The following is a 25587-nucleotide window of genomic DNA, read 5'->3' on the forward strand; positions in this document are numbered from 1 at the left end:
ATATGTGCTTGACAGAGGCTTCTGAATCTGACCCGTTTGACCGCTACCTAAACTCATGTAAACAAAGCATCTCTTTAGTGGTGCAAACGTGACAGTGCAGTGACTCACGGCCTCTGATCTTCTATATAAACAGTGAAATGTTGAGAGCTGCTGCCAAGAAGAAAAACTCAGAAGAACCAAATCAACCAGACCAATCCAGAAGCTTCTTTTTTTAATCCTTTTCTGGCGTCTTCTTCAATGAATTAACTTTTGATTCAGTTTGAGCTTTTGTTGGCACAGTTTCTATTGTCTGCACAGACATGGAAGTCATCACGACTCATGCAAAGTATTTCCCAAACCAAGTTTTTCTTCGGCTTGTGTTTATTCAGGACATGGGAAGTTATAAACAAGGCATTTATGGACTATGCACCTGCGATGTTGCTGCAACAAAATGTTAGCTGGTTAAAAGATATAATGATGATGATGATGACTTTTAGAAATGCCAAAAAACATTCCATACCGATTATGTGATCAGCTATGTTCGTTTAGTGCCAAATCAGAAAGCAGCTTCCAGAGAGCATCTTTAATCATTTTTTTCATCCCAACAGCTGGAACGTCTGAAAGTTAGCAAGTGTCCAGTGTTAGTTGGTTTTAACTGGACAAGATGTATTGTTGTGTGTAACGATTGTCCTTTTCATCCGGCCGCTCTGCAGACGAGGGTTTACAGAAAGTAAAAGTGATGACAGAGGGGGAGTGAAGGTGCCAAACCGGAATCAGAGCAGTTGTGGACAATAAAGCATGAAGTAGTATGTATAGTATGTGTATTAACCACTGGGCCGCCTGGTTTCTCATACATGATGGCTATTATGTTGTGGTTATTGACAGTAAGCGCATGCAAATGCACACACGGTATGTGTTTAGGGCAAAAAAGTAATGATCAGTGCAAGCAGAAAAATAGCAACTACAGATTAATGGTTGGAAAAAATGCAAATGAGGGTTCTGCTGACATACACAATCTACAGTTCCAACATTATAATATGATCGGTCAAATATATAAATGAAAATAGGGCAAAAAACAATATAATAAAACTGTGAGGGCATTTGAAAGGATAATATTACATACATTAAAGTGAAGAAATAATAAAAACAAAATGTGCAGTATAAAATATGGTGAAATGTAAGACGTATAAAAAGGGATCATTCTAAATGGAAGTTGACACGAGAATTGAGGAGGAAATGTAGTGTGTTGTGCAAAAAAAACTGCATCGTGCTTGCATTAACAGTTGCGGAGGTCATGTACAGTGTATGTTCAGATAAGAATGCACTGTGGTAAAACGCATTACATTTCTGCGCCGACGCATCATGAATCATGAGAAAGCAGTGGTCAGTTTGATTCAGGGCGCAGAATAAATGGATGGTGTTCCAACCGCCTGAGAACGCGGCTCACATCTTGAAATCATAAATTCACAATCCATCCTGGTCCTTTTCAAAAAACGTAGTGACTGCTCCGCTGTGATGGATGATGGTTTCAGCAAATGTCGAGAGCAAGTTTGGAGTTAAAAAGGACAATTTTCTGGTAGTAATCCAGCTTCTGAGTACACAACCTCAAAAAAAATAACTGCCAACACTATCCGCACTGTGTTAGCACATGGCGGAGCGTTTCGTTTGACGTATGACCTTATATTGAATAATCTCTGGTGAGATTTACACCCTCGTGGTGACAAATCTGTAAATTACAAGACAATCTGACAGTGTGTTGTTTGAACAAAACTGTAAATTATGAAATTCTAACTAACCGAGAGCAAGTAGGTGAAACAGAAACATTGGCTTTCTGGGTTGAGATAAAACTGCCATGTTAGAGCTGCGTCTGCACGGACCGTGTTTGGAGCAGCTTATTCATGCTTGGCTGCATTTTTTTCCCCTTTAGGGTGTTGTTAAATTCGGCCCATGATTCATTTGGAGGAGTCATTATTATAGGTTCGATTTCACACACAAGAACCCTTCTGAGGCTTAGGCCGATGGTACAGCATGTATCCGTGCCAGTACTGTACGCCATTTACGTCATATCCATAACACATGGCATTTCTTAAACAAGGAAGATACTTTTCATCATTTTGATGCTGTTTTGGTCCCACTACCGTGCAAAATGCAATTAAAACCAGAAGCGTCTGGAAACATAACCCATCTGATGCAGCATTACCTAGAAATAAGCCGCATTTCTAGTGTGAGAAGATACTTGACAATGAGCCTTCACTACATGCTTATTTTGTGATGAGGAAATGATTGTTGATCGTGACTGATGGATGCTATAATTATATCAGCATTCACTTCATTCTCTGTCCAGCTGCAGCTTGCGAAACGCGAAACATGAGCACCATTTTTTTTTTTTTTTTTTAGGAGGAACTGAGTCCAATTTTGAGTTTGACAGCAGCTTTCACACATCAGGAATTGTACCAAATTCTAGGAGGTTGAAAACGCCCTGAGTCTAGGAAGAACAAAGACTTTTTAACTCTGGAGGACAGTCCAGACAAGTACTACACCAAAAAGGTGACAAAATGCAGGAGATGACATGAAGACAAATGGTAACATCTGGCTGCTTGGAAAGCCACGTACAACAAAACTACAAGAAGAAGAATCTGGACTCGTGCTTACAGGCGGCTACTTAGAAACATGTTCTCAGCTGAAAAACCACAGACGAGAGAGACAAAAAAGACTGGACGTAGTTTGCTGTTTGTAACGGATTCTTTAACGTGAGACGTCACAGAAACTGTCTGGTATTTAAGCAGCTTATTTGTCTCTTGATTTGTCTTTCAAAGGAAAATGAACCCAATACAAAACTGCAAGAATAGAAACCTTTCCGCTGTGATTCAGACCACAGAACACAATCTCTAGGCGTGATCTAACGCTGTACGGATTAGGAGTCCCGCTCCATATGTAGACTAACAGGCAGAGCAAGGCACCGACACCAACTGGGTTAGAGGTTCAACTCCCAGTGGGGCCACACATTTTAAAAATGTAATGCTCTCCTGGTGCTATACGGAGCCTCTGATAAAAGCCTCCCCCAACTGGCTTACATTACACACACTGTAAATTTAAGCTTCCACGTTTACATGCACACAATAGGTGTAAAAAAAACAGAAGACTTGTGCAACAGCTCAAAGCGCACGGCAAACACTGTGTTACAGGATGGGTGATGTTCTTTTAACGAGCCGACAGGAGATATCGGTGTTCGAAGGGGTTACGAGGTTGTGTGTATCCAGTGTCTGGGTGCCTCGGTTCAAAGTTGCCGCTGTCTGGTCGAGGTGGCCAACAGCTAGACAACAGAATTTATGGTGTAAAGACTGATAAGAGCTGAACAAATAAACGCAGACACACACCTCTCACTCACTCACTCAGTCAATCGCTGCCAATGTGTGGGTCTGCTCAGACTGTGGAGGAGGAGGAGGAGGAGGAGGAGGAGGAGAACGTGAAAGGAGGAGGAGGGGAGCTGCCAAACTGTGTGTTGACCGTATGGGTGTGTGTACATGTGAGACTGAGTGAGGCTGGGAAAGAACAAAAGTGACTGATGACATCAGATGATGAAAGGTTACAGAAAACCAGCTGCAAAAAGCAACGCAAGATTTTCCTTAAAAATGCAGTCACTGTATTGCTATAAGATACACCCTTCAATTCTTTCCTTTGTTTTTTATTGTTGTTTCAGTAGATTTACAGATTTCTCGAGCACCGCACAAGGGATCCAAACAACAAAACATACTGGAGTTGGTGTGTCAGATTTGCTTTTTCCTTACATGTAAAAACTCAAAACCTGTTGGTTTTCCACAAACTTGCAGTGATCAGACACCCTCTGAAGTGATGGAAGAGCATTCACTCATTCGTCATGCCTTAACGCTGTGGGAAATCATAAGCAGAGGCAGAGACCCCAGTGACAGATACATCAAATACACCAGATATCATCTGGGGTGAAGAAAAATAGCATGTTTTGTTATTTTACGTAAAATCCCCCATTGATCAGACGTCTACTGTGTGTTTAAAAAAAAATAATAGCCACAATATTCTGAACTAACAATAGACAGGCGAAGGAAAAAGAGGTTCAAAAAGATATACAAACACACACACAATGACAATAAACACAAAGAACAGCTGCTATTAACTGACCCATGGGTTCAAGGACGAACTGGTCCTGAGTGACGGCGAGAGGAGGCTGGACACCGATGGTCAGCTTAGAGGACTGTACAACACTACTGGCCTTCACCGTCACCTGGAGAGAGACAACAATGATGAGATGTGGAGATTATGATGAGTATCCATCCAGCCATCCATTATCTATACACCGCTAAATCCGCACTAGGGTCATGGGGGGCTGGAGTCTGTCCCAGCTGACTCAGGGTGAAGGCAGGTTCACCTGGACAGGTAACCAGTCTATCACAGGGCTACACTTAGAGACAGACAACCAAGCACACTCACATTCACACCTACGGACGGCTCACCTGTATGGTCACTGAGGGGACAGGCAGACCATCGATGTCTTGGATCAGAGCTTGCTGTGGACAGAGATTAAGAGGATGATGAGCCTGCGTGTGTGCATGCTGGTAAACGTGATCGCACATCTGTACCAGTGTGTTTGTTTACCGATGGACTGTCTATGCTGGAGGACACAGCAGTTGTAACAGACAGGTCCTCCTCAGCGTCAGTTTTGGGCAGGATGTCTGAAAAAACAACAGATACAGATTTCAAAATGCTGAACGAGAGATGTTTCTTTTTTTTAAGATCTCACAAATGCAAGTGATTAGATTTACAAAACTAGAATGACTTTGCAAGCAAACATTTTAAGAAGTCGTGTGCTTTCTTGTGTCTGCAAACATTCGATAACAGTCAAAAGTCATGACAAATATTTAATGAATTAATTATTTCAAGACTGTTTAAACAGTAGAAATTGCATATATTTGCTCATTACAGCTACTTTAATTAAAACTTTCACTGACTTCAAAACTTTTCTGGCTGTTTGACCATTAAAATACACCATGAATACATCAGTTTGGACCTTATGTGGACATTGTATTGACTTGAAAAGAAAGTATTTAAAGTATTTAACATTCAACTGATCTAAGATTCAACTGGCAGGAATTATAGACAGTGAACAGCCCAGTAGTTGTGCATAAAAAGGAGCATTCTGAGCATTACGCAGTCTCTATCAGGCCTCCATCAGTCTCCTACCCTGGGTCCTGGTGGCCTCTCTGATAAACTTCTGCAGTTTCTTCATCTCAGCGTCCACCTGCTCGTAGTCGGCCTCCCTGGCGTCCACCTTCGGAGTTGAAAAGAACGAAGGGTCTGTGCCCATGTACGAGCACAGGAGATGACCATCTGTACTCAGACTGATCACGACTCCCTTCAGCTCCCTGAGGAGAGGAGAGGAGAGGAGAGGTTAACGTTTCCCACTTCAGTGTGCCATTTGCTATCTGTTAGGAACCTGCACCGAAAATTCCTTTGCTTGCAATTCAACATTAGTTGTTTATTACTTTTAGTACAGCCGGATGTCAAGTTCAACACCGCTTTGTAATGTAGAATAAGTTGATAAGAGTGAGACCGTGAAGAAATGCTGAGTGATGCAATAATGTGTTTTAACTGTGTGTGTGTGTGTGTGTGTGTGTGTGTGTGTGTGTGTGTGTGTGCATGTTAGGTAACTGGTTGCAGATGTGTTGTGTGAGTGTGTATGTGTGTGATTTCTGTTCCAGTCCAGTGAGGCGGTAACACGTACACCCACACACAGACCCACACATGAGGGGGTTCAGGTCGAGAGCAGCAGCCGGCTCCACACCTGCACAGGAGGGTGTCTGAGGGGGCATAAAACTTTCACTTTAACTGCTGCGGAAACACACTTTCTCTCTCTCTCTGATAAATTCACATTCATAGAGACACGACCAACTGCGGCAGAAACACACACATTCATAAAAAACGATAGCTCTCAAGTTCGCTAAAAACACACACACCTTCAACGATCACTGAAAATGAGTTCCCACCGTTTGTACGACAAAGACAAAGTGCTGCGTAGATGGAACAATAATCATTGTGACCCTTAGCATAAAGGTTATCAAAACATTTTCTGTGCGTTACATGATAGGGCATTTCTCTTTAATGCTACATCCCGAATCATGCTGATGCTAACGGAGCATTTTCTCTTCATTATTGTTTCCTAATAGCTTCTTCCAGATTATCTTTTAACATTAAATATGTCAAAATCTTGTTTTTCACAGGTCTGTTTCAGATTGGGCCCATATTTAGACATGTGAAGACCCCTAGCCAAAGAGCAGCCAGATCATTTAATCCGAGTGTTAACAGAATTAAGTAATAAAATTCGAAACTGCATCCAAAAATACAAAGCAAGAACTCCCAGAGCTGTAAATTACAGATAGCCACAGCGATCTGGGGTGACTGTGTGTGTGTGTGTTTGTTTTGCGTGTGATCCTCTCCCACAATCTGTGCAGTGTCCCGGCGACACACCGAAAAACCCCCCCGATGACTATCGAGCGCTTTAAAACAACACAGCCTCGAACTAAACCAAACAGCTACCCAGACACACACTATCTCCTGCATCTAAAACACACATGTGCACACACAGAATCAGAAACCACATCATTTTTCAACCGTGTTTGTGCCTTGCGTTGTAATTGTATCAAATTGCAGTTTGATTGGAGTGGTTTGGAAAGAGCCAAGGGATTGGCTGTTGGCTGGCCCCTCCCCGCTGTGCTCCGATTGGCCAGCTGGAAGACATTGTCGGGGCAATTTTCTGTCAGAAGTCGCACACTGGATTTCACAAGCTGATAAACACGACAACAAACCTGCTGTGTTTACATGTGTGTCCAGCTCCGTGTACTGCACATGTGCTGTCTGCTAGGTGACAAAGTTTGACTTTTAAAACCATCTGAACCCCTCGTTGGTTTCTCAAACCCAGTTCTCTCTCCGCAGTACGGACACAGTGGCATCGGATGTCTTGTTTTGCTGGAGGTTGTACTCACGGGAAGTTGGCAACACGAACAGCCACAGGCACAAAGGAGAGCTGGGCTGCCCACTTCAAAGTCACATCCTGGTAAACCAGCAGCATGTTGGTGTGGTTACCTAGCAACAGGTTTGTGGTGCCATCTGTCACTAAACAAGACCAGAAAGAAATGGTTAGACAGAAGAACCAAGCTACTTTACACATTTTAGTCAAAGTTCCCCTGCAAAGCCACTTAGACTGAGTGCAAAAAAAAAAAGCTTGAATTCTGCCCTGAGGATTAAAGTCTAGCTCAGAGAATGATTCTGGACCTGACCGGGAGAAAAGTTCAGACTGCACTGTATAGTTTTATTTTCTGTTATTTTTCCAAAAAGCAAATTTGTTGTGATGATTCAGGTTAGTGTCTTGCGGCTGGAAACCCGACCTCAGTTTCATAGCGGCACAAATTCAAGGGTTTTGTCTCTGATTTTTAATTTTGGAAAACAGTGGCGCGTATTCACAAATCCAACAACCATGGAGCACAGAAATAACAAATTCCTGTGGTGGGTGGCACTGCCCTTTAATATGAGTGCAACTTGTACTCTCCTGTAAAGAAAAATCATCTCTTTACATTTCACATCTGGTTTGTATATAAAAATGTTGTCGACTAGATCTTTCCCTCTGAGACAAAGTCGGCTTTTATAGGTGTATTTACAACAAAAGTCACATATACACTTTCTCTTGTGACTCATGATGAGAAACATTAAATATAAATACCACTTCTGTTTTACTACTTATGTTTCACGCACACACAAATGTCCAGTCAGAGTCCCACCAATGGCGCAGTTACCACCTAGAGAGATCTGAGGTGACGGCCACACGCAAAACAAACACGCCTCAATCACTCACACAGTTGAATACACAAGTTATAATATAGTAACAGCGGTCAGCAGGGTGGTACGGTGCAGGGGTCAAAATGACAGAGTGTGTGTTGGTGCCACATCAAAGCAAATACACACCTTATATCTCAGCATCAGCCTTATAATTACAATCTAATTATAAAAAAGGTCCAATCTACGTTCTGCCTTCGTTTTCAAGCCGAGCATCTCCTCGACGTCGGCTCCTTTCACCACAACCTTTTCTCTCTCGAACTGTTCAGTGCCTCTTATCTCCACATCCTGCATTCTCTCTCTAACTTGTCTTTTTCCTCGTCTTTTCTTTATCTGCTACTTTCCTTTTTCTTTTCTGCTTCTCGTCTTAGCCCTCCTCAGTTTTCTGTTTGTTTTTTATATATCTGTCTATTCTCACCTGCTTTTTCTAACCCTCTGATCCTTTCAGTTTTTTTTTTAAACCATCTGCCAGTTTCACTCCTTTCCACTCCTCTGCCCTTTCTTCATCCCTCTCTTACTTCTCCTCCTCCTGTTTTCATTCCTTGAAAAGGAAAAGTGGTTCCCATCCACTACCATGTAACCACAATGTTCAGCTGTCACTCCCCTCCCTCTCTCTCGCTCTCTGCTCGCTCCTATTTTCCATGTGTCTCTATTACATTCTGTTAAAAAAGTGTGAGAATACTAAGGAATCATTTTCTAAAATCCAAGAAGAGCCATATTTTTAACTTTGTATGTTCCTATTTTGTTATGATTTTGCATCGTAATGGGTTTTAAATATAAACTGTGATGCAGATTTAAGTGGTAAATTAACAGAAAAGTCTCGTAAACTAGTCCCTCTCTTATTTTATACTTTTTAAACGATGGTGGAAAGCACTGCCTGACAAAACATCTCAAAAACTCCCCATAGAAGTTCAGCTAAATTAAGATCTGACAATGACTCACACTAACCGAAACATGCAGTGATTGTGCCCTAATCTGAATTAATCCATACCTGTCCATCTTATTATGGCTGGCATGCAGGAGTTTAGCTTTAGTTTAAGGGTTTCTGATGGGCAGTGAAGCCAAAAAAAAAGGTACAAGACAAAAACAAAAAAACAAAAAAGAAAGAAAGGACCAGACAGACAGAGGGAGGCAGACTGGGAGGGTGCAGGCACTGGTCCAGCAGAGGCAGCTGTGAGGATGAACGCCAGAAGGCGAGCATCAGGAAACACTCAAGAGATCACAGTTGTCTATCTTCCTCTGCACTACACTCACAACAATGAAGGCTCTATAGAAATCCACTTAATGGGGTTGCATAACCAAATAGCCCTTTCTGAACACTGGGTGGCAGCTCCAACTGTCATAGTGTCACTAAATATCAGCCTTTTCCCAATAAACTCGAGCGTGCACTCGGTTTAGAGCGGTGACTGTAGCAGCAGTCTGCTCCTGGGAGTTGTAATCTTCCAGCCATGTGGGAATTTTTATGCGGTTTTGATTGTTGACAGGAATCATGTCCCAATAAAAGCTGCTTTTGTTGCGCTGGCACATCACGCATTGAACTTACAGACAATTTCCAAGAGCGATTTAAATAATCTAAATAGCAGATAGTGTAGGGCACTTTGAAAGCTGAGATATTTTAATTCTTAAATTGAAAACAGATATCAGGAGAAAGCTCTTGGCCATTCTTGCGATCCCACCATAAATCCTCCCTCCTGGATCTTTCCCCTATTCTATTTTTTGCTTCGTTTTTTTTTTTACATCCTTTTTTTTTTTATTTTCTCTTTCCATCCGTCAGTGTATTTCAAATTAAATGGGTCTACAGTACATTGTTACGTAAACTGAACCAGACAAATACACTCTTGTTGCTGTAAAGGACACTTAGAAAAATGTTTTTATTGCTCCATGCTGCGTGAGGGTAATACGCCTAACTTTACCTCTACTGTATTTAATCATCATTGTGGAAGTTCAACTGTTGTCAATAAACAGGGTAATATTTCTCACATTTTTGCACAAACTATATACAACAGTAAAGCTCCCCCCCCCCCAAGATGCCAGGCTAAATTAAGCGCTCACAAACCAAGAGAGTGATTTTGTAGTGCTGTTGCAAGCACTGTTGTCCAATTAACAAGATTTATCGGAAACGAAAAAGAGCCTGAAAAGTCAGAAAAATAGTTTCTGGACGCAGAAAGGATTTTATACAAATAAATGAAAGGTTTCTCAAGCTACACCGGCTTTGTAGACAACCACAACATAAACTAGAGCAACCCCAATAACCCTCTTAAAATGGATATATGACCGTGCAGATCATAGGCTCTTCCCACTCTGCGCAGACTAAAACTAATAAATTCACATTTGCCTGTTAGTATACAGTACGTGTGTGCACATGTTTTTTGTGTATGTTCTCATGTCATCTGTGCTAAATCACCACAATCAAGCTGCAATCTGAGACAGTTGCCTGGCTAATTGCTAATTATTGAATTATGTGGCTTCATGTTTGTGTGGAGACTGAATTCATTCATACATTCAGATGCAAGCTTTCAGTAAAGGTGTCCCCGAGTGCGCATTCAAAATACCAGTTTGTTAGGTTTCCCGCCTCCTTCCTCTCCTTCCTCTAACAAGCTGAAGACCCATTTAAGATCCTTATCCGGAGTAACTCACAAAACCACTTGTATGATCCACTCGAAGTCTCAAGCAATACACCTTTAGTGCTATTTGTGTGTGTATAAGAAGCAGTGTTTCTCGCCTTAGATGTGATGGCCTTTTTAACAGCAGACAGCAAAGTTAGCAGACTTCTCCACAGTCACCGTATTATCCATCACTTTCTCTCCCTCTCTTTCCCCATCAGAGGCGAAGACAGGGAGAGGTGTTCAAAGCTGGAACCCATTACAGGCCTGTAGCTGTGCTGTTTTCCTATACAGCAGACACATGCACATACTTATGAGAGTGTTGTCTATAGCCTCCTTCAGACATGCCCTCCTTTACATTAGTCTGAGGGCATCCAAATGTGTCATGTCTGAATGAGCACCCTGGTCAACTTTCTGTAAAAGTTGCAACAATAAGTCTTAATAGTTAAGACCTAGGAACATTTCTACATTATTTTCTTTCTACACGGCACAAGTCTGAACTCCGAATCAGCAAACACAATTGACATACTTAAAAGTGTTTGTAGGAGTCTGTCCTCTGACTTTATTACATAAATTTGAGTTCCCCCACAGCTAGAGAGCTGCACGCATGAGCAACAACAAAATTAACTTAACTCCTTATTAAAAATTAAAACTGATAACCGACTAGACAGGATCAAATATCAGGTCACACTTCTCGCCACATGAGACAGGTGAGCTGTCACACGCAGCATCACAGTTCATGAGCTTCTGCTTCACTGTTCTGAGCCATTTTGCACCAAGCAGTAATTTTCACGTTTTTTGAAAAAAAAAGCAACAAACAGCAGTCAGACACAGAGAGTAGCCGTTGAACACAGTGAAGCAATTAGCAGCTAAAAAGCCAGATACTCTAGTCTATAGGGCTACTGATTGAATACTGACAAACACCAAGAACACATCACATCCTTCAAATTCTTCCAGTTATGTATAGAACTAAACTGAAGACCCTTACTTCTAGTCTGTAAGTCTTTCAGTGATCAAGGCCCAAAATACATCAGTGATACGGTTACTGATTCATAACGAACATGGTGGAGTGGCTTTTAGTGAAGCCCACCACTGAAATCATTAAAACTTAAATAAACCAAGTTCAGCCATTTTTAAAACTAAGCTAAAGATTTAGCTGAAGACTTATCTTAGTTTTTTTTCCCCACTGCTTTGAATTAATGCAACACTTTGAGATATTTCTAGATTTGGTTTAAAAATGTCAGTACCTTAATGAAGGCTATCTGGGATTCATTTATTTGAAGTTTAATCTTTGAATCTCTTATTTTATGTATTCTTTTAATTTGAATTTGAATATTTACACAGTTTTTCTTGCTTTTTTAAACATGGTAATGCATTATATAACATACTTTGAACTGCCTTTGTATAGGACATTTGCTATACAAATAAACTTGCCTTTCTTATTGTGGTTTTAAACCTTATAATGCATTTTCAGGATAATTGTCTTTTGTAGGTTTATGTTGGACTAACTCTTAACGTAGAACACAGCAGCAATATTCTGTACATAACTATTTCACATAGTTGCACAGCTGTATGTTTTAATGCTTATGTGCTACTAAATGTTCTGTAGTCTGTTAAGTCTTTGTTTTAATGCATGTAGCTGAGCTACTCCATTTATTCCATCATTTTCTGCCAAAGGCAGCTTCTTGCAGAGCCAGTCATGTGGCAGTGTGCCACTGCACAAAATACTTTGTTTTTATGTATTTCATTCACTTATTTTCAGACGTTTGGTTGTGGCAGGTGCACTGATGCATACTGAATTTTGTGAGTCTGCCCTGTACTTCCCTTCAGGCTGAACCCATCTCAGCTTTGCCAGTGCTGCAATGGCGAAATGTGAAACTACTCAGCTCTCTGGAAGACAAGATTGTGTATCCTTTAAGAAGAACAACAACTTTTCTTTCCCATTTTTATCTTCCCTTTTTATCTCAGGTGATTTCTGATTAGCTGCCAGATGCTAAGGGTTAAGACATGTTAGCTTGAGAGTGATTTAACATGTCCTGTGACTTCTGAACTCTTGCTGTCTTTCATAAGTGATGCTACCGCTTGAACTTTGTGTTTCTACAGAACAGCCTCCACATTATTCACCACCTTTCAGGGTAAAATCTAATTTGGACTTAAATGCATTCATCTGGCAACTAACACTGTTCTGCTGCAGCCAGAGAAACATGATTGGAATTTTATTTCCTCTTTAAAACTCTATAACCAATGTTTTCCATCCCTTTCCATTCATCTGTCTTCAATAGATGTCTGTTAAATCATTACTTTTACACACCTAACCCAATTAAGGGCTACACGCTCTGCCCTTTCCAAATAGATCCGTTTCTGCTACTCAGCCAATCAGTATTAAGTCCTTAACTGGATCAAGTGTGGAGCAGTAGGGCTGAAAAAAATCTTGTAGGACAGAGGACCATAAGGACTGTAAAGGGGAAATGTCCCTTTATAGCTAGGGGTCGCTTTGGCTGCTGCACTCCCTCAGCTAAGCAGTCCCTAAACCTCCAGTGTTCTGGTTTACCTGAGGCGTAGGGCAGGAAGCAGCTGGGGTTGAACTCCAGCTTCTTCATGAAGCGAATCTGCCCGTTGTCACGGAGACAGTAGAGGTTCCTCTCACCCAGTATGAAGATGGATGAGGAGGAGTGGGAGAAGGAGGGTACAGAGAGGTCCAGGGCCTGTTCTCCCAGGACAAAGGTCCAGTCAGGCTGGAGGAGAACACAAACAGGCAAAGTTACACTTCTTTAATACAGGAGTGAAACATGCACTGTTTGAACACCCTTAATAGTTTTTTAGTGGCCAAATTCCTTCTAATTTGACAAATTGATGAAAACATCCAAGTATTACAAATACAGAAAAAGACACCTTCGAAACACACTGACACTGTATATTTCTAAAACCTCTTGATTCTTTCTTTTGTGCTGCTCTGGGGATATTTACATTACATGTATGTATATTTGGATCCCACTAATTGTTTACATCTGACTGGGGGATACCAAATCCCAAAGATTTCTATATGTTAGTGTGTTTAGGACTCACCGCCAGCCTCTTGCCTCCTGTCTTGAGGGGTAAGTCGGGATCCTGTCGACTCTCTGCTTCAGTAGCTACAGCCAGAGTTTCATACCTGTGAGTTGGAGAGACACAAACAGCTACTTATACAAACACGCCGAGTGTCTGGGGATCACTTTCGGATTCCTGTTGAAGTGCTGTCAGAGTGCCGTTTGTTGCTCCGTGTTTTATGTGTTGAAAGTTGTTTGCTGAGCTGTTTTTGTGAACTCCTGCCAAGCTATTTCAGATATGCAAATGCATCAAACCTAGACACATTCAAGCAGATGATAGTAGATGATTGAATGCTGCCTTTTCATTTTCAGTTTAGATACAGTTACATACACTTAGATAAAGTCGAACGCTGTAGAACATGTTCAAAACTGATAAAACTCTGCTCGCATCTAACACTCCCCCTTCTCCTTTACAGCTTCTGTCAGGTCAGTCAACACACCGCTGACCCACCATTCCCCGGAACTGCGGTCTATCAGTTTTAATCAGTGAGCTGTTGGCAACTGGCTGAGAATAAAGCGGTCGGACTGATCTGTGGTCAGTTGATCTTGGCATCTGCAGCATCAAGCATTTTCCAGTAAGAAGCTGGCAGTCAAAGCGGCTTGGCGGGAATCTACCCTTCTTCTCTAACACCTGGATGAACAGAGAACACCAAACCCCAAACCCAGCCCGACTCCGAACCGCAGACCAAACACTAAATAACTGCTGATTTATCCGCTCAGTTTTCTCACTCTGTTGCACATTTGGACCACAAAATTGTTGTTAATCAAGGCAGGCAGGTCTGAAATCTACCTTAAATCGCAAGAACCATAATCCAATATGGCTGTCACATTATGGGCACTGCTGGTGATTCATAGCAGCTATGTTTTTATTTGGGAGAGCTGTGACTGACTGCTCGTTTTCCTTCGTGGGACAACAGCGTACATCGACTGCACGTACAAATATAAAACCTTTTTTACCATGTATACTGATGTTTATGCTATCAGGCTTTTAGAGAAGGTCCTTTACTCTGATTTAGAAAAATATCGATTATATTAATTGCTTCAAAATGTTGCACATATCTAAAAACTTTGGTGATCCCTTGACAGTATTTCCTGTAGTGTTGCCACCAGGTTAAAAATGTATATGTCCAGGGCCGCCACTATAGCTCACCTGGTTGACCTGGTGACCCATGTACAGGGGCTATAGTCCCCAATGCAGCAGCCATGGGTTCCAATCCCGCTCATGGCCCTTTGCTGCAACCCCTTCCCCCACTTTCCTGTCTCTCCTTCAGCTGTAATTGAAACTAATAAAGGCCAAAAAAATAACTTAAAAAAAAAAAAAAGTATTTGTCCAATATGTTAGTTTGGGACCAAATACCTGCATGCAAATGATGTTCCAAATAGCCTCAGCCATTATTTGTGCTGCAAATTAGCAAATGGCAGCATGCTATTGGCCTAAGGCTTATTTACTAAACATTAGCATGTTAGCATATAAGCACAGCGCCACTGGACTGGCTGTCAATCATCGTTTTGCAGGAATGACTTTAGTTTAGTCGTGCTTTTAGTGTCTACACGCTACATCCTCAAACTTTCTTGAGGATTAGGAAGTACAGAACCAGGGCACAGCTTTGGTACACACTGAAGGCTGCTTGGTCTCCTGAATGGCCCATTACAGTTTAGATTTTCTGAAAAGCAAAACATAAATAAATTTTTAAAAATGAAATTGAAAATAAATCACATTTCAGGCGCTGTCACCGTCCACGCATGGGTTCTTGTAAGGACTATTGCTTCCTTGTTTTGGTTAAATTCTATTTATTTTTTCGTACAGAACAGAAAGCCATCAGATCCCTGCCCATTTAATTGCCTGAACAACATTTTATACCTGAATAAATCTGATTACCATATGTGACCCAAAAAGTGATATTAATTCAACATAACACTTGTGTATAAATAGTAAATGAAGTGTTGTAAACTCTGAGTTTTGCAATACAACGCCAGATTTATAGTTTTGAACTCATCCGTACAGTAGCAGGACCCGCTGCTGAGCTCGTATGAGAAACGGCGAGCAGACTAATGAGCTTTATGGATGACTGCCAGTAAAGAAACCTTTTCATCACGCCGTGACCATTTCCTGGGGAAGAAAATGGACTAAAAAATATATTAAACATGTCAGGGGTTTTAAGCTTTTAAAGCAACACTCAATGGATCGACAGGCAGGCTCGAGTGAATGGTTTAAACTCAGCCTAATAATACTAAAACAACACTATGAAATAACTGTATTCTTTCATTCTGTTTTGATATTTCAATTCCACCCTTCATTTAGATGTTTTACTAATGATGGGGAATGAGGCAGCATTAATGAATTAAAAGTGAACATGTGCGTGGGTGTGTGTGTGACTTTGTGTGTGTTCAGCTCCATCCATCAGTATTTGGTTAGATGTTGATTTAAGCATTATGAAAGAAGGCAAAAATCACACAAAGCCCTGTGTGTATGACAGAAAAATGTGAAAAACCACAGAAATTTGATTATTCATCAGAATGCCCAAAGGAAAAGAAGACAAACACATAATCATCATAGACAGTTGTATACACACATACTCTTTTTTTGTGTGTCCATTTAAAAGGCGTTTATAGTGTGCACTCTCATGCAATGGACAATTTCGGTATGGGCTGACTTTGTGTGTACAAGTGTGTGTGTAGGTGGTATCAGTCATCATGCAGAGTTTAGGACACTGAGGTTGAGGAAACAGTCACCTCATTTATATGAAAGACGATCTCTCTGAAAAACACAAACAAACACACTCATTTACCTTCAACATATACATCACACAAGCATATACATACACGCCGCGCGCCCCCACGGACGCGCACACAAATTGTGCAAACACACTACGTGCACATGCTTCCTCGGTGTCATGGATAAACACAAACTAAAATCTGAAAGCTGACGCCAACGCACACACACACACACACACACACATGCACACAGAGTAACCAAATCAAGCTCTCATTCATCAGAGCAGGAGAGGGTCCAACAGGCTAAATAAACTGAGCGAGGCAGAACAGTTTGACCAGTCATATGATATTAAATGTATAACAGCCAGCGAAGCCCTGACCCCGTCATCTGATATGGAATATATATATATATATAACAGTCTGTAAAGCCGTAACACATCAGTGCCGGGTTGTATAAAAGGGTGAACCAATCCTTTAAGTGCGTTACGATAAAAAAATCTAAAGCAGACTCCCATCAATATCGAGAGGTTCTGCATGGTCAAAGCAAAGACCCGAGAACCAGAAAAAACACATCACAATAATCAAATGCCATCACAGAGATTAAATATTGTATTAATTCACAGCATGACAGCGCTTAGAAATCGACATCCAACCCGAGTAAAAATCCAAGCAAAACAGTCTGTTTTTTATTTATTTATGCGTAATTGATAAGTGTTTAGCTCAAAGGCCATCAACCCTTTGATCTCATCTTGAAGCATTTTAGTTGAAACATTATTTGTTAATGCTTTCCTCGGACGGCACAGTGAACGCATCTGCTACTTTGCTGCTAACTCATTTCCTGCTGCTGTTTTGTCATATCAAAAGCATTTATTGTGTATGAGGGACCTGGAGTTTATCACCAAAGTTGGCGTAATCCACGTGCATCGCTGCAATTGTTCGCCATCACTTCATCGACACAGTCGCTTATATGCGGCGCTCTTTCTAAGCGGATCGTTTTTAGGCCAAGTAACCTGTGTTTGGAAAAGGTTGCTAACAGGACAATAAACGCTGAAGGTCATTACAACATGTTTGCACTTATTCGCACATGTCATGAGTAATTTGGCTTTTCACGTCATTGGACATGACGACAGGAGGAGGATAGAGTCACCGACCCTGTGTGTTGATTTTGAACCCCCTGAGTTAGTCATCTGGTCAAAATCCCAAAAAAATAAGACTGTGATGCAGTCATTTAGATGTTCCATCCATCCATCCATTATCTATACACCGCTTAATCCTCACTAGGGTCGTGGGGGGGCTGGAGTCTATCCCAGCTGACTCAGGGCGAAGGCAGGTTCACCTGGACAGGTCACCAGTCTATCACAGGGCTACACTTAGAGACAGACAACAAACTCACAATCACACCTACGGACAATTTAGAATCACCAATGAACCTCAACGTGTTTTAGGGAGGAAGCCGGAGAACCCAGAGAGAACCCACGCTGCACGGGGAGAACATGCAAACTCCACGCAGAAAGATCCCGGATGTCCGAACCGGGACCCGAACCGGCAACCTTCTTGCTGCGAGGCAAAAGTGCTAACCACCTGCGCCACCCTGCAGCCCTCTTTGCCTCCAGCTTGCTTTAAAATTCATTTATTGAAATCAGCTCTTTCAGCCAATTCTGCAACTGAATCCATGGCCGCCTTTTTCTCCAATGCAGTACAGGATCTGGGAACAAATTGCAATAATAAATCCTGGGAATAAACACAATAGCTTCACATATTTTTTGGCTGTAGATGTGAAGAAAGCAGACCAAAGCGAGCTTTATAAATTAGAACACACCAATGACTGAGTCTACAGCAGAACAAGGCTGACCGTCCCAACTCGAGCGTATAACACGCAATGGTAAGTAAGGGATTTACGATTTGTAATTAACCTCAGTGCTCCTTGGTGGACTGCTTACAATGCATGCAAGCATGTAAAGGAAATAACAAGACGGTTGCTATTAGTGATGCAGTGTTATCTTTTATGTGAGGGTTCTCTGTGTCTGGTGGGCTCTGTAATTTACTACAGTATGTGCATTGCAGGGCCGCATTTGTGCGACCAGGGAGAGTAGTGAAGTCAGTGTTTCCACTAAGATATCTAGTCTGGAGAGTCTCTTTTTACTGGTGGGGGGCACCTAGATAACAAACAGCTGGGAGAGAAAACTGCACACATGCATAACTTACACCCACACAGTCTGTAGGACTTCTAAAAGATATGCCTCAGCCAGAGGGAATGGGAAGCGTGCATGCGCTTACATTAAAGTGAAGTGCTTTCCGATCAAACCATGTGTGCACGTGTGTGTGTCTGTGTGTGTGTGTGTGTGTGTGTGTGTGTGTGTGTGTGTGCGCACGCGCGTCTGTTTTGGTCCATCCAGACAAGCTCTGCAGTGAGAACAGATGCCTTGAAGATGGTGAAGCTTTAGTCAGCGCAGCTCACTAACCATCGGCAGCTGATGCTGAGGAATGACATCAGATAACCTCAAATAACTTTATGCTGCTACAGCCTACAGATTAATACTTGTAAATTTATGTGTGTTCATTTTAATAACATGCTTTGTCCAGTTCAAGAATAAAACGTCAGCGTTTTATAGCATTTGCACTAAATTACATGGACATTTAGACGAGGTTAATTGCATCAAGACATTCAGACGATTCACCTTAAGCCCTTCCATATTGGAGGTTCCTGCACTGGGACCAGCCTGTTTCTGTTATAAAATGCAACCTGCAGCATTTTTCAAAGGTGACCAGGTGTGACACATTCACTGTAGAGATGGTTAAGTGTTGCTATGACTAAATGTGTTTGTTGTGCTTCATTTCTGTTGCATCTCGTTAGGTAGAGCTGCAGTTGAGACTCACAAGACTCACTTTTACAGTTTATTCCAAACTGTTTGCATTTATTGTAAGTCTTGTACGATTTTATGCATTGGATTTCATTTACTTGCGCTATCCATTTTTATTGTGAGTCATTTTCTATCTTTGCTCTAGAAAGGTGCTGCATAAATAAAGTTATCTTAATTATAATAACATCGGTGTTAATGACTTAAGTAGGTCAAGTCAAGGTGCTTTTAAATGGGAGCATGTCTCATGTGACCTCTTCTTAAAACAAAGATAACAGACATTTGACCTACATTATGATAAAATAAACATTATAGGCAACATTGAAACACACAAAAACACACTTCTGAAAGCTTTTTAATTCGCTAAACATCTTCCGCTCACTGTGTTTCCTACGGATCCTTTCTGTTTCAAGTGAGCGTGACATCAAGTTGCTAATATTATAGTTCAAGGTTGTGTTTAAAAAGAAAAACCTACTTGTAGCTCTCCAGCTGGCGTGCAGAGGACACAGTGAGGAAGCTGTCAGTTCTGGGGTTGTACATCAGCGGGCCGGGCAGCAGAAAACCAGGAAGGAACCTGCCAAAGGAATAGCTGTCCTGCTCGAAGAACATCAGCATCCCATCCATAGATTGGATACACAGGGAATGGTGACCTGACGGAGAAAGAGGAGAAAGGAAAGGAGACGATCACTTCATTTGATTCCATTAAGACCAGAATTATACAAACCGTTGCCATTTACAATATGGAATTTCCTGTATGGTGTTCGTAGCTGCGGTCTTACAACTACAGAGAAATTTATTTTGAAAAGCATCAAAGCTTACGTTAGCCTCTCGCGGTAATTTCTCCTTTAGAGATAAGGGCAACGAGAATACCAAATACCACATGCACACTCCCCCGTGGCTCATTTACTTAGCTGATTAATTGATTAGTCAAACAACAACAAGTTACGTGCTTTATCAAGGACGCGTGTCAAACATTCTCCAAATACAGCATCTCCGAATGTTTATGAATGCTTTCCGGTGTTATTTAGAGCTGAAAAACTGAATATGTTTGATGTACCTTTGAACTCTGAGATGTTAATTGTCTGATATTGCACAGACTGATTAGCGATTAAGATTGACGGACTAATCTGTAATGAAACAAGTAGGAGATTGACGTGAACATGGGTTGGTGTCAATCCAATATAACGTACATTTCGTGCAGTGATGGGCAGCCGGGGTTTGAACTGCTCTCCCAAGCTTTCCTTCATCCTCCTCCATCACTTTTTGTGTGAACAACCAAGTTCAACACCACGAACATCTTTGAAGAGTGATTATCTCAAAGTGCGCTCCATTATCCACAATTCATCACGCCTGGTCGCTCTCTGTGACAGCAGGCTTTTAGCTCCACCATTCGAAACAGGTCCACACACTCTGGCCTTTAGACGGGGTCAGACGGCATAGCAAACAACTTAGTTCATTTGAAGCTTTTTATGCTGCTTTACCCACATTCCTGTACTTTTTTTCCCCCCCTCGAAGACAGTGTACGCAAGAGAAACAGGAGCAAACAGGATCACTGGTGGCTTAAAAGGCATTTTCTGCTGTATGGCAGCTCTCACTCTGCTGTTTAAGAAAAAAAAAATATTATATTCAAACACCAACAATCCTGGATGTCTTTCATGGCTTCTGTTTTATTTCAGCCGTGATGTCGTGTTGTGCTGCGAGGTACGTTTCTCCCTCTGGCTGAATCTGATATCTCCATTAACACCTCCGCACACACACACACACACACACACACACACACACCTGGCTCCGGGTATGAATGTGTACCAGAGTGTGTGTTTATTAGGAAAGGCCCTGATGTAGGACATACTAAGCCCCGACACACAAAACACACAGCAACACACATGGCCATAAAGCAGTGGGGCTGTGTGACCAGAGAACTATAATTAGGCCTCAATGCGCTATTAAAACTCACACTGCCATCAACTAGAGGTCAGGGAGACAGCCACCTACAGCGCAACACACACACACACACACATTTAACATCTATCACCGAGGATTTAGACAGAAAAGCCGCACACTCCTACACACCTATACTGCGTAAACACGTGAGGGTGTGTGTGTGTGTCTGTGTGCATCTGAGTGATGAGCGGCCGTTCAGGGTGGCCGTTAACACACTGAAGGACAAGGTCTCTAACGCCGCCAACACGCCTCTCGAATACAAGTGTGTTAGAAACAATGTTTGATAATGAGCCAACAGCAAATGTTAAAGGAGAATGTCTACGTTGCATATGGGAGGCTCAAGTGTGTGTTTCTGCGTGTATGTGTGTGTGTAAAGTTGATAAAGTCGTCTGAAGACTGAACGCTTTATATTCGGCTCAAAATTGCCGATGATGAATGTCTGCTGTGCAACTTTCCTTAATGTGGAAAATGTGTGGAAATAGATGAGCTCTAGGCCGTCGTGGTGTTGACAGCGTCTTGTCAACACTGGAGTTGTGTATTATTTTAAATTATACCTAAATTATGATGGTTCTCATTTAAATGTCATTAAAATAAAGTTAAAGCCAGCTTTACTGTCTGTTGATTTAGGCTGCCCAAAACAGCAATTTCCTCTAAACAACAACATAGTTTTCGTCTTTTTGGTAATTTTTTTTTTTTTTTGATTGACTATCTGATGTCTTGTCATGCAAAAGTAAAATGATGTCCATTTTCCACTTTTTGTACTTGCATTTGCTTATTCTTGGGTATTATGATAATGATAGGTAACATCAAGAATGCAGGCTCTATCAAAAATGTCATCAGAGACAACTTTCTGCGTTGCATTTTATCGTTAATGTACAAAATATAACCTGACACTTTGAAAAGTTTGTATGACCAAGGTGAGTTCCAAAATGTGTTGTTTTTGGGGGTTTGTAAATTCCTGATAATTTCCTTAGATGTGTTTTAAAAGGAAGTGTAATTTGGAATTTTTTAGACATAAGACAAAGTCTGTTTTCAATGTGGATGTGTCCAGTTATTTTAACGTATGTAACCTGCTAAATATCAAAGAGAGTTTTAGTCTGTGCACAGTACGCATGGTCAATGTGCAAAACATAAAGCATACACCCATCCATTATCTATACACCGCTTCATCCTCACTAGTGTCATGGGGGGCTGGAGTCTGTCCCAGCCGACTCAGGGTGAAGGCAGGTTCACCTGGACAGGTAACCAGTCTATCACAGGGCTACACTTAGAGACAGACAACCAAGCACACTCACATTCACACCTACAGACAATTTAGAATCACCAATTAACCTCAACATGTTTCTGGACCTTGTGGGAGGAAGCCTGACAACACAGAGAGAACCCACGCTGCACGAGGAGAACATGGAGACTCCACGCATAAAGATCCCGGGTGTCCTCACCGGGACGCAAACCGGCGTCCTTCGTGCTGTGAGGCAACGATGCTAACCACTGAGCCACCTTGCAGCCCATAAAACATACAGTTCAACATGTATGTACAGAATAAGTGTAGATTTCTAACATAATAAATGTTTAGTTTAAACTGAGTGGATCTTTCAAGGAAATTCCTCTAAAAATCACTTCTAACAAGAACACAAATTACTAATCTAAAACACTGTCATCCTTTTCCCAATACCTCTATCAAATCACACATTTCTTTTAAGGAAATGTTCAAGACAAAACCAGGTAATTCTTAGGAAATAAGAGAACAGTACAATAAAGCGCTACAGCGTTTTTTCATTACATTTCGGACTGGAAATACATCAGTTCAGAGCAGCAAATCAGAACAGAAAAAAAAAAAAACATCCAACATAGTCAGTTTTCTGTTTCACCAGCTGTTGCTCTCCTATGAAAAGAACACTACTCCAAACACAGGTGGCGACCTGAGGAGCGGACTTTCCTCCCAGACAAACACTTACCGGATTTGTCAGGTGTCTGGTGGTCATTTCCCACCCTGAAATGCGGTACGAGGGTCAAAACAACACACGCTCAGACGGCCTGACAGCGCTCTGGATCATCAATAATATAGAAAAGTGCTATGTACTGCAAATGAGAGCCAGGCTGTGCCATAATAGCAAGTGTGCACATGTAATTTCACACGCCCACACCCAGGTATAACGTGTCAAAGAGCCCAGTATGAGAGCGCCCGCTGCTCAGACACAGTGGAGGAAACAGGCCTGTATTAGTGTCATTAATAAGACATGTTGAACAAGCACGCCGAGCGGCCAACAAAGCACAGAGGCTGGCCGCACACTGCAGTGGGCAGCGCCTCACCTCTGTGTGTGAGCGAGAGAATGTGAGAGTGTGTGAGAAAGGGAGAGAGTCTGTCGGTACATGTGAATGTGCGTGTCCACGGAGGCGTGCGAGTGTGCCAGCTTGTGTATGTACATGTGTCTGTGTGTGCTGCGTATGTGTGTGTCTGACCAAAGCTCGCAAAAGACCAGTCCATACTCAGAGTGTGTGTGGCCTGAATGTGACCCAAACCCAAAGGCAGCCCAGCTATTAGAGCAGTATTAGTACAGAGCTGCTATTACGGTGCCTACAGCACTGCTAAATGGCTGCTATTATAGACCAACACACACACACACACACACACACTCACGTGTAAGAGCAGACACGGCTTGCAAAAACACTCCCACACACACACACACGCACGCACGTACGCACACAGTCGAGGCTTTCCATACCCAAACACACACTTTGAACATTGGAGCGCTGTCACACACCGTCAGGGCAAGAAACGCACGCAGAGGAAACGACATTTTCAGACGTTCAGCGGGTCTTGCCTGGGAACTGCGACCATCATTCTCTATTCAGCAAACCGACATAGAGAACACTCTCCGGCGTGCGTGTGTGTTAATCATTACGAATGTGTGTTTGCGTTGTAGCCGTGAGATCAGCTCGTTTTTTCTCTGTAAATCATGTGAAAGAGTGAGGAGAGCTCAAACAACGAGCGGCTTCCTCAAATCAAACACTCGCAGATCAGCAATTAATCTGACCTTAACGAGGGCGAGACCAATAAAACGACCCGTTTCTGTGTGTGTACAGGCAAATACAACATATCTGGAGTTATGAGTGAAGCAGGGACTTTTATTGCTGTAATTTGGGTTTTGAAACTGAATCCCTGCAACAGTGAACAAGTGAAACAAAAACAATAGAGAGCCGTGCAGAGTAAGGTACATTATGAAACACAAGCAGACTAGCGTTTTAATTATAGAGCGTGCTAATTAAATATAAGGGCTCGCTGGAAGCCTAGCGGTTAAAACCACTAATCGTAACATGTCTGGTTTGATTATGGCTGGAGAATTTTATTTGCATGTCATCCTCCACTTTGTTTTGTGCCTTGTTTCCAGTCTGTCTCTACTGTCTAACACTGGGGGAAATATTCCAATATTCTATCATGAATAAAAAAAACAAGGTTGAAATTTTAAAAAAAGGATACAGACAGTAACCTGGATGATTGGACGCAAGGTTGCAGGATTATTACCATGTAAAAAAAATAAAGATGCACATATTTTTGCTTTCCCAACATTCTGCATGTTTTAGTTTTTTAGATTTTTCTTCAATCTTTAATTTGTTTTTTCCGTATACAATACAGTTTGGCATCCACTGGCTTGTGGAAAAGTGAAAATTACTTTTATTGAACCAATGTGAGGGGTCTCGAGTAAATGCTCCTTTGTATTGAATGCTAAAGCAAAAGGGATAAAGCATTGAGAAGGTTTGCAAAACAGCAACAGCGGCAACTTGCACGTAAGCAAAACACTGACTCTAGTTCCAGAGGCTCTATTCTGCAGTTGAACTCTGACCTCCCTGCTGAGAGGTGGGACAAAGGGAATTTCCCTACAAGAAACAATACAGATTCTCATTTATTTAAGAAATACAGTGGGCGCAATTTCAATGCAATTCCAGAGCCTGCACTGCCATCTAGTGGCGCAAGTAGTGAACGGCAGGAATAGAGAGGATGACATCAATTAAGGAGGCGAGGTACACTGAAAGGCTTGTCTATATGTAAGTTTGCATGGGTTTATTCTTGCGTGTTGTGTTTGTGAGTGTGAATGTAAGTGTGAGAGTGCGAGGTGACGTGTGTGTACTTGTGCAGGTCTTTGTGAGGACTTTGTGAGTTTTAGACCTTGAAAATAGGGATTTGATTTTCACTTTCTGACACACCTTCAAGAGGCTTTTTGAAGGTTAAACCTTGGTTTTATGGTGAAGTTGAGAATTTGGGTACTGACTTTTAAAGGTTGGGTAAAAGGCTACGCACAGCATGACTGTCGTCACAAAGATAGAAAAGCAAACTTGTGCATTTTGCATAAGGGTGTATCAAATTTTACAGTTTTATGTGTTTTTCCAGCGAAGACATGCAAACCTGCGTGGACGCACGGGACAAAGACTGCATGTCTGTGGCGCTTGTTCGACGCCGTGAGTTTGTGTTCGAGCTTGCTTGACATCTCTAAGACCGGCTGCCACACCGTGTGGTACTACCAGAAAACACGTGAAAACACAGTC

General features: G+C 41.8%; 1 protein-coding gene across 1 annotated transcript in view; it reads right to left on the reverse strand.

Annotated features, from left to right (window-relative positions):
• Positions 1-4134: 4134 nt before the first annotated feature.
• Positions 4135-25587, reverse strand: part of LOC103373226 (protein PTHB1) — a gene marked incomplete at its 3' end in the record, with an annotated part of 29610 nt that continues 8157 nt past the window's right edge. The window contains exons 6-13 of the mRNA XM_008303070.1: positions 19577-19751; positions 13509-13593; positions 12994-13177; positions 6993-7122; positions 5194-5375; positions 4609-4685; positions 4467-4520; positions 4135-4237 (exon numbers count right to left, since the gene is read on the reverse strand). Of these exons, the coding sequence (XP_008301292.1) occupies positions 4135-4237; positions 4467-4520; positions 4609-4685; positions 5194-5375; positions 6993-7122; positions 12994-13177; positions 13509-13593; positions 19577-19751 (990 nt within the window). The remainder of the gene's footprint in view (positions 4238-4466; positions 4521-4608; positions 4686-5193; positions 5376-6992; positions 7123-12993; positions 13178-13508; positions 13594-19576; positions 19752-25587) is intronic.

The sequence above is a fragment of the Stegastes partitus genome, unplaced genomic scaffold, assembly GCF_000690725.1.
Source record: "Stegastes partitus isolate 25-593 unplaced genomic scaffold, Stegastes_partitus-1.0.2 Scaffold1930, whole genome shotgun sequence".
NCBI lineage: Eukaryota > Metazoa > Chordata > Actinopteri > Pomacentridae > Stegastes > Stegastes partitus.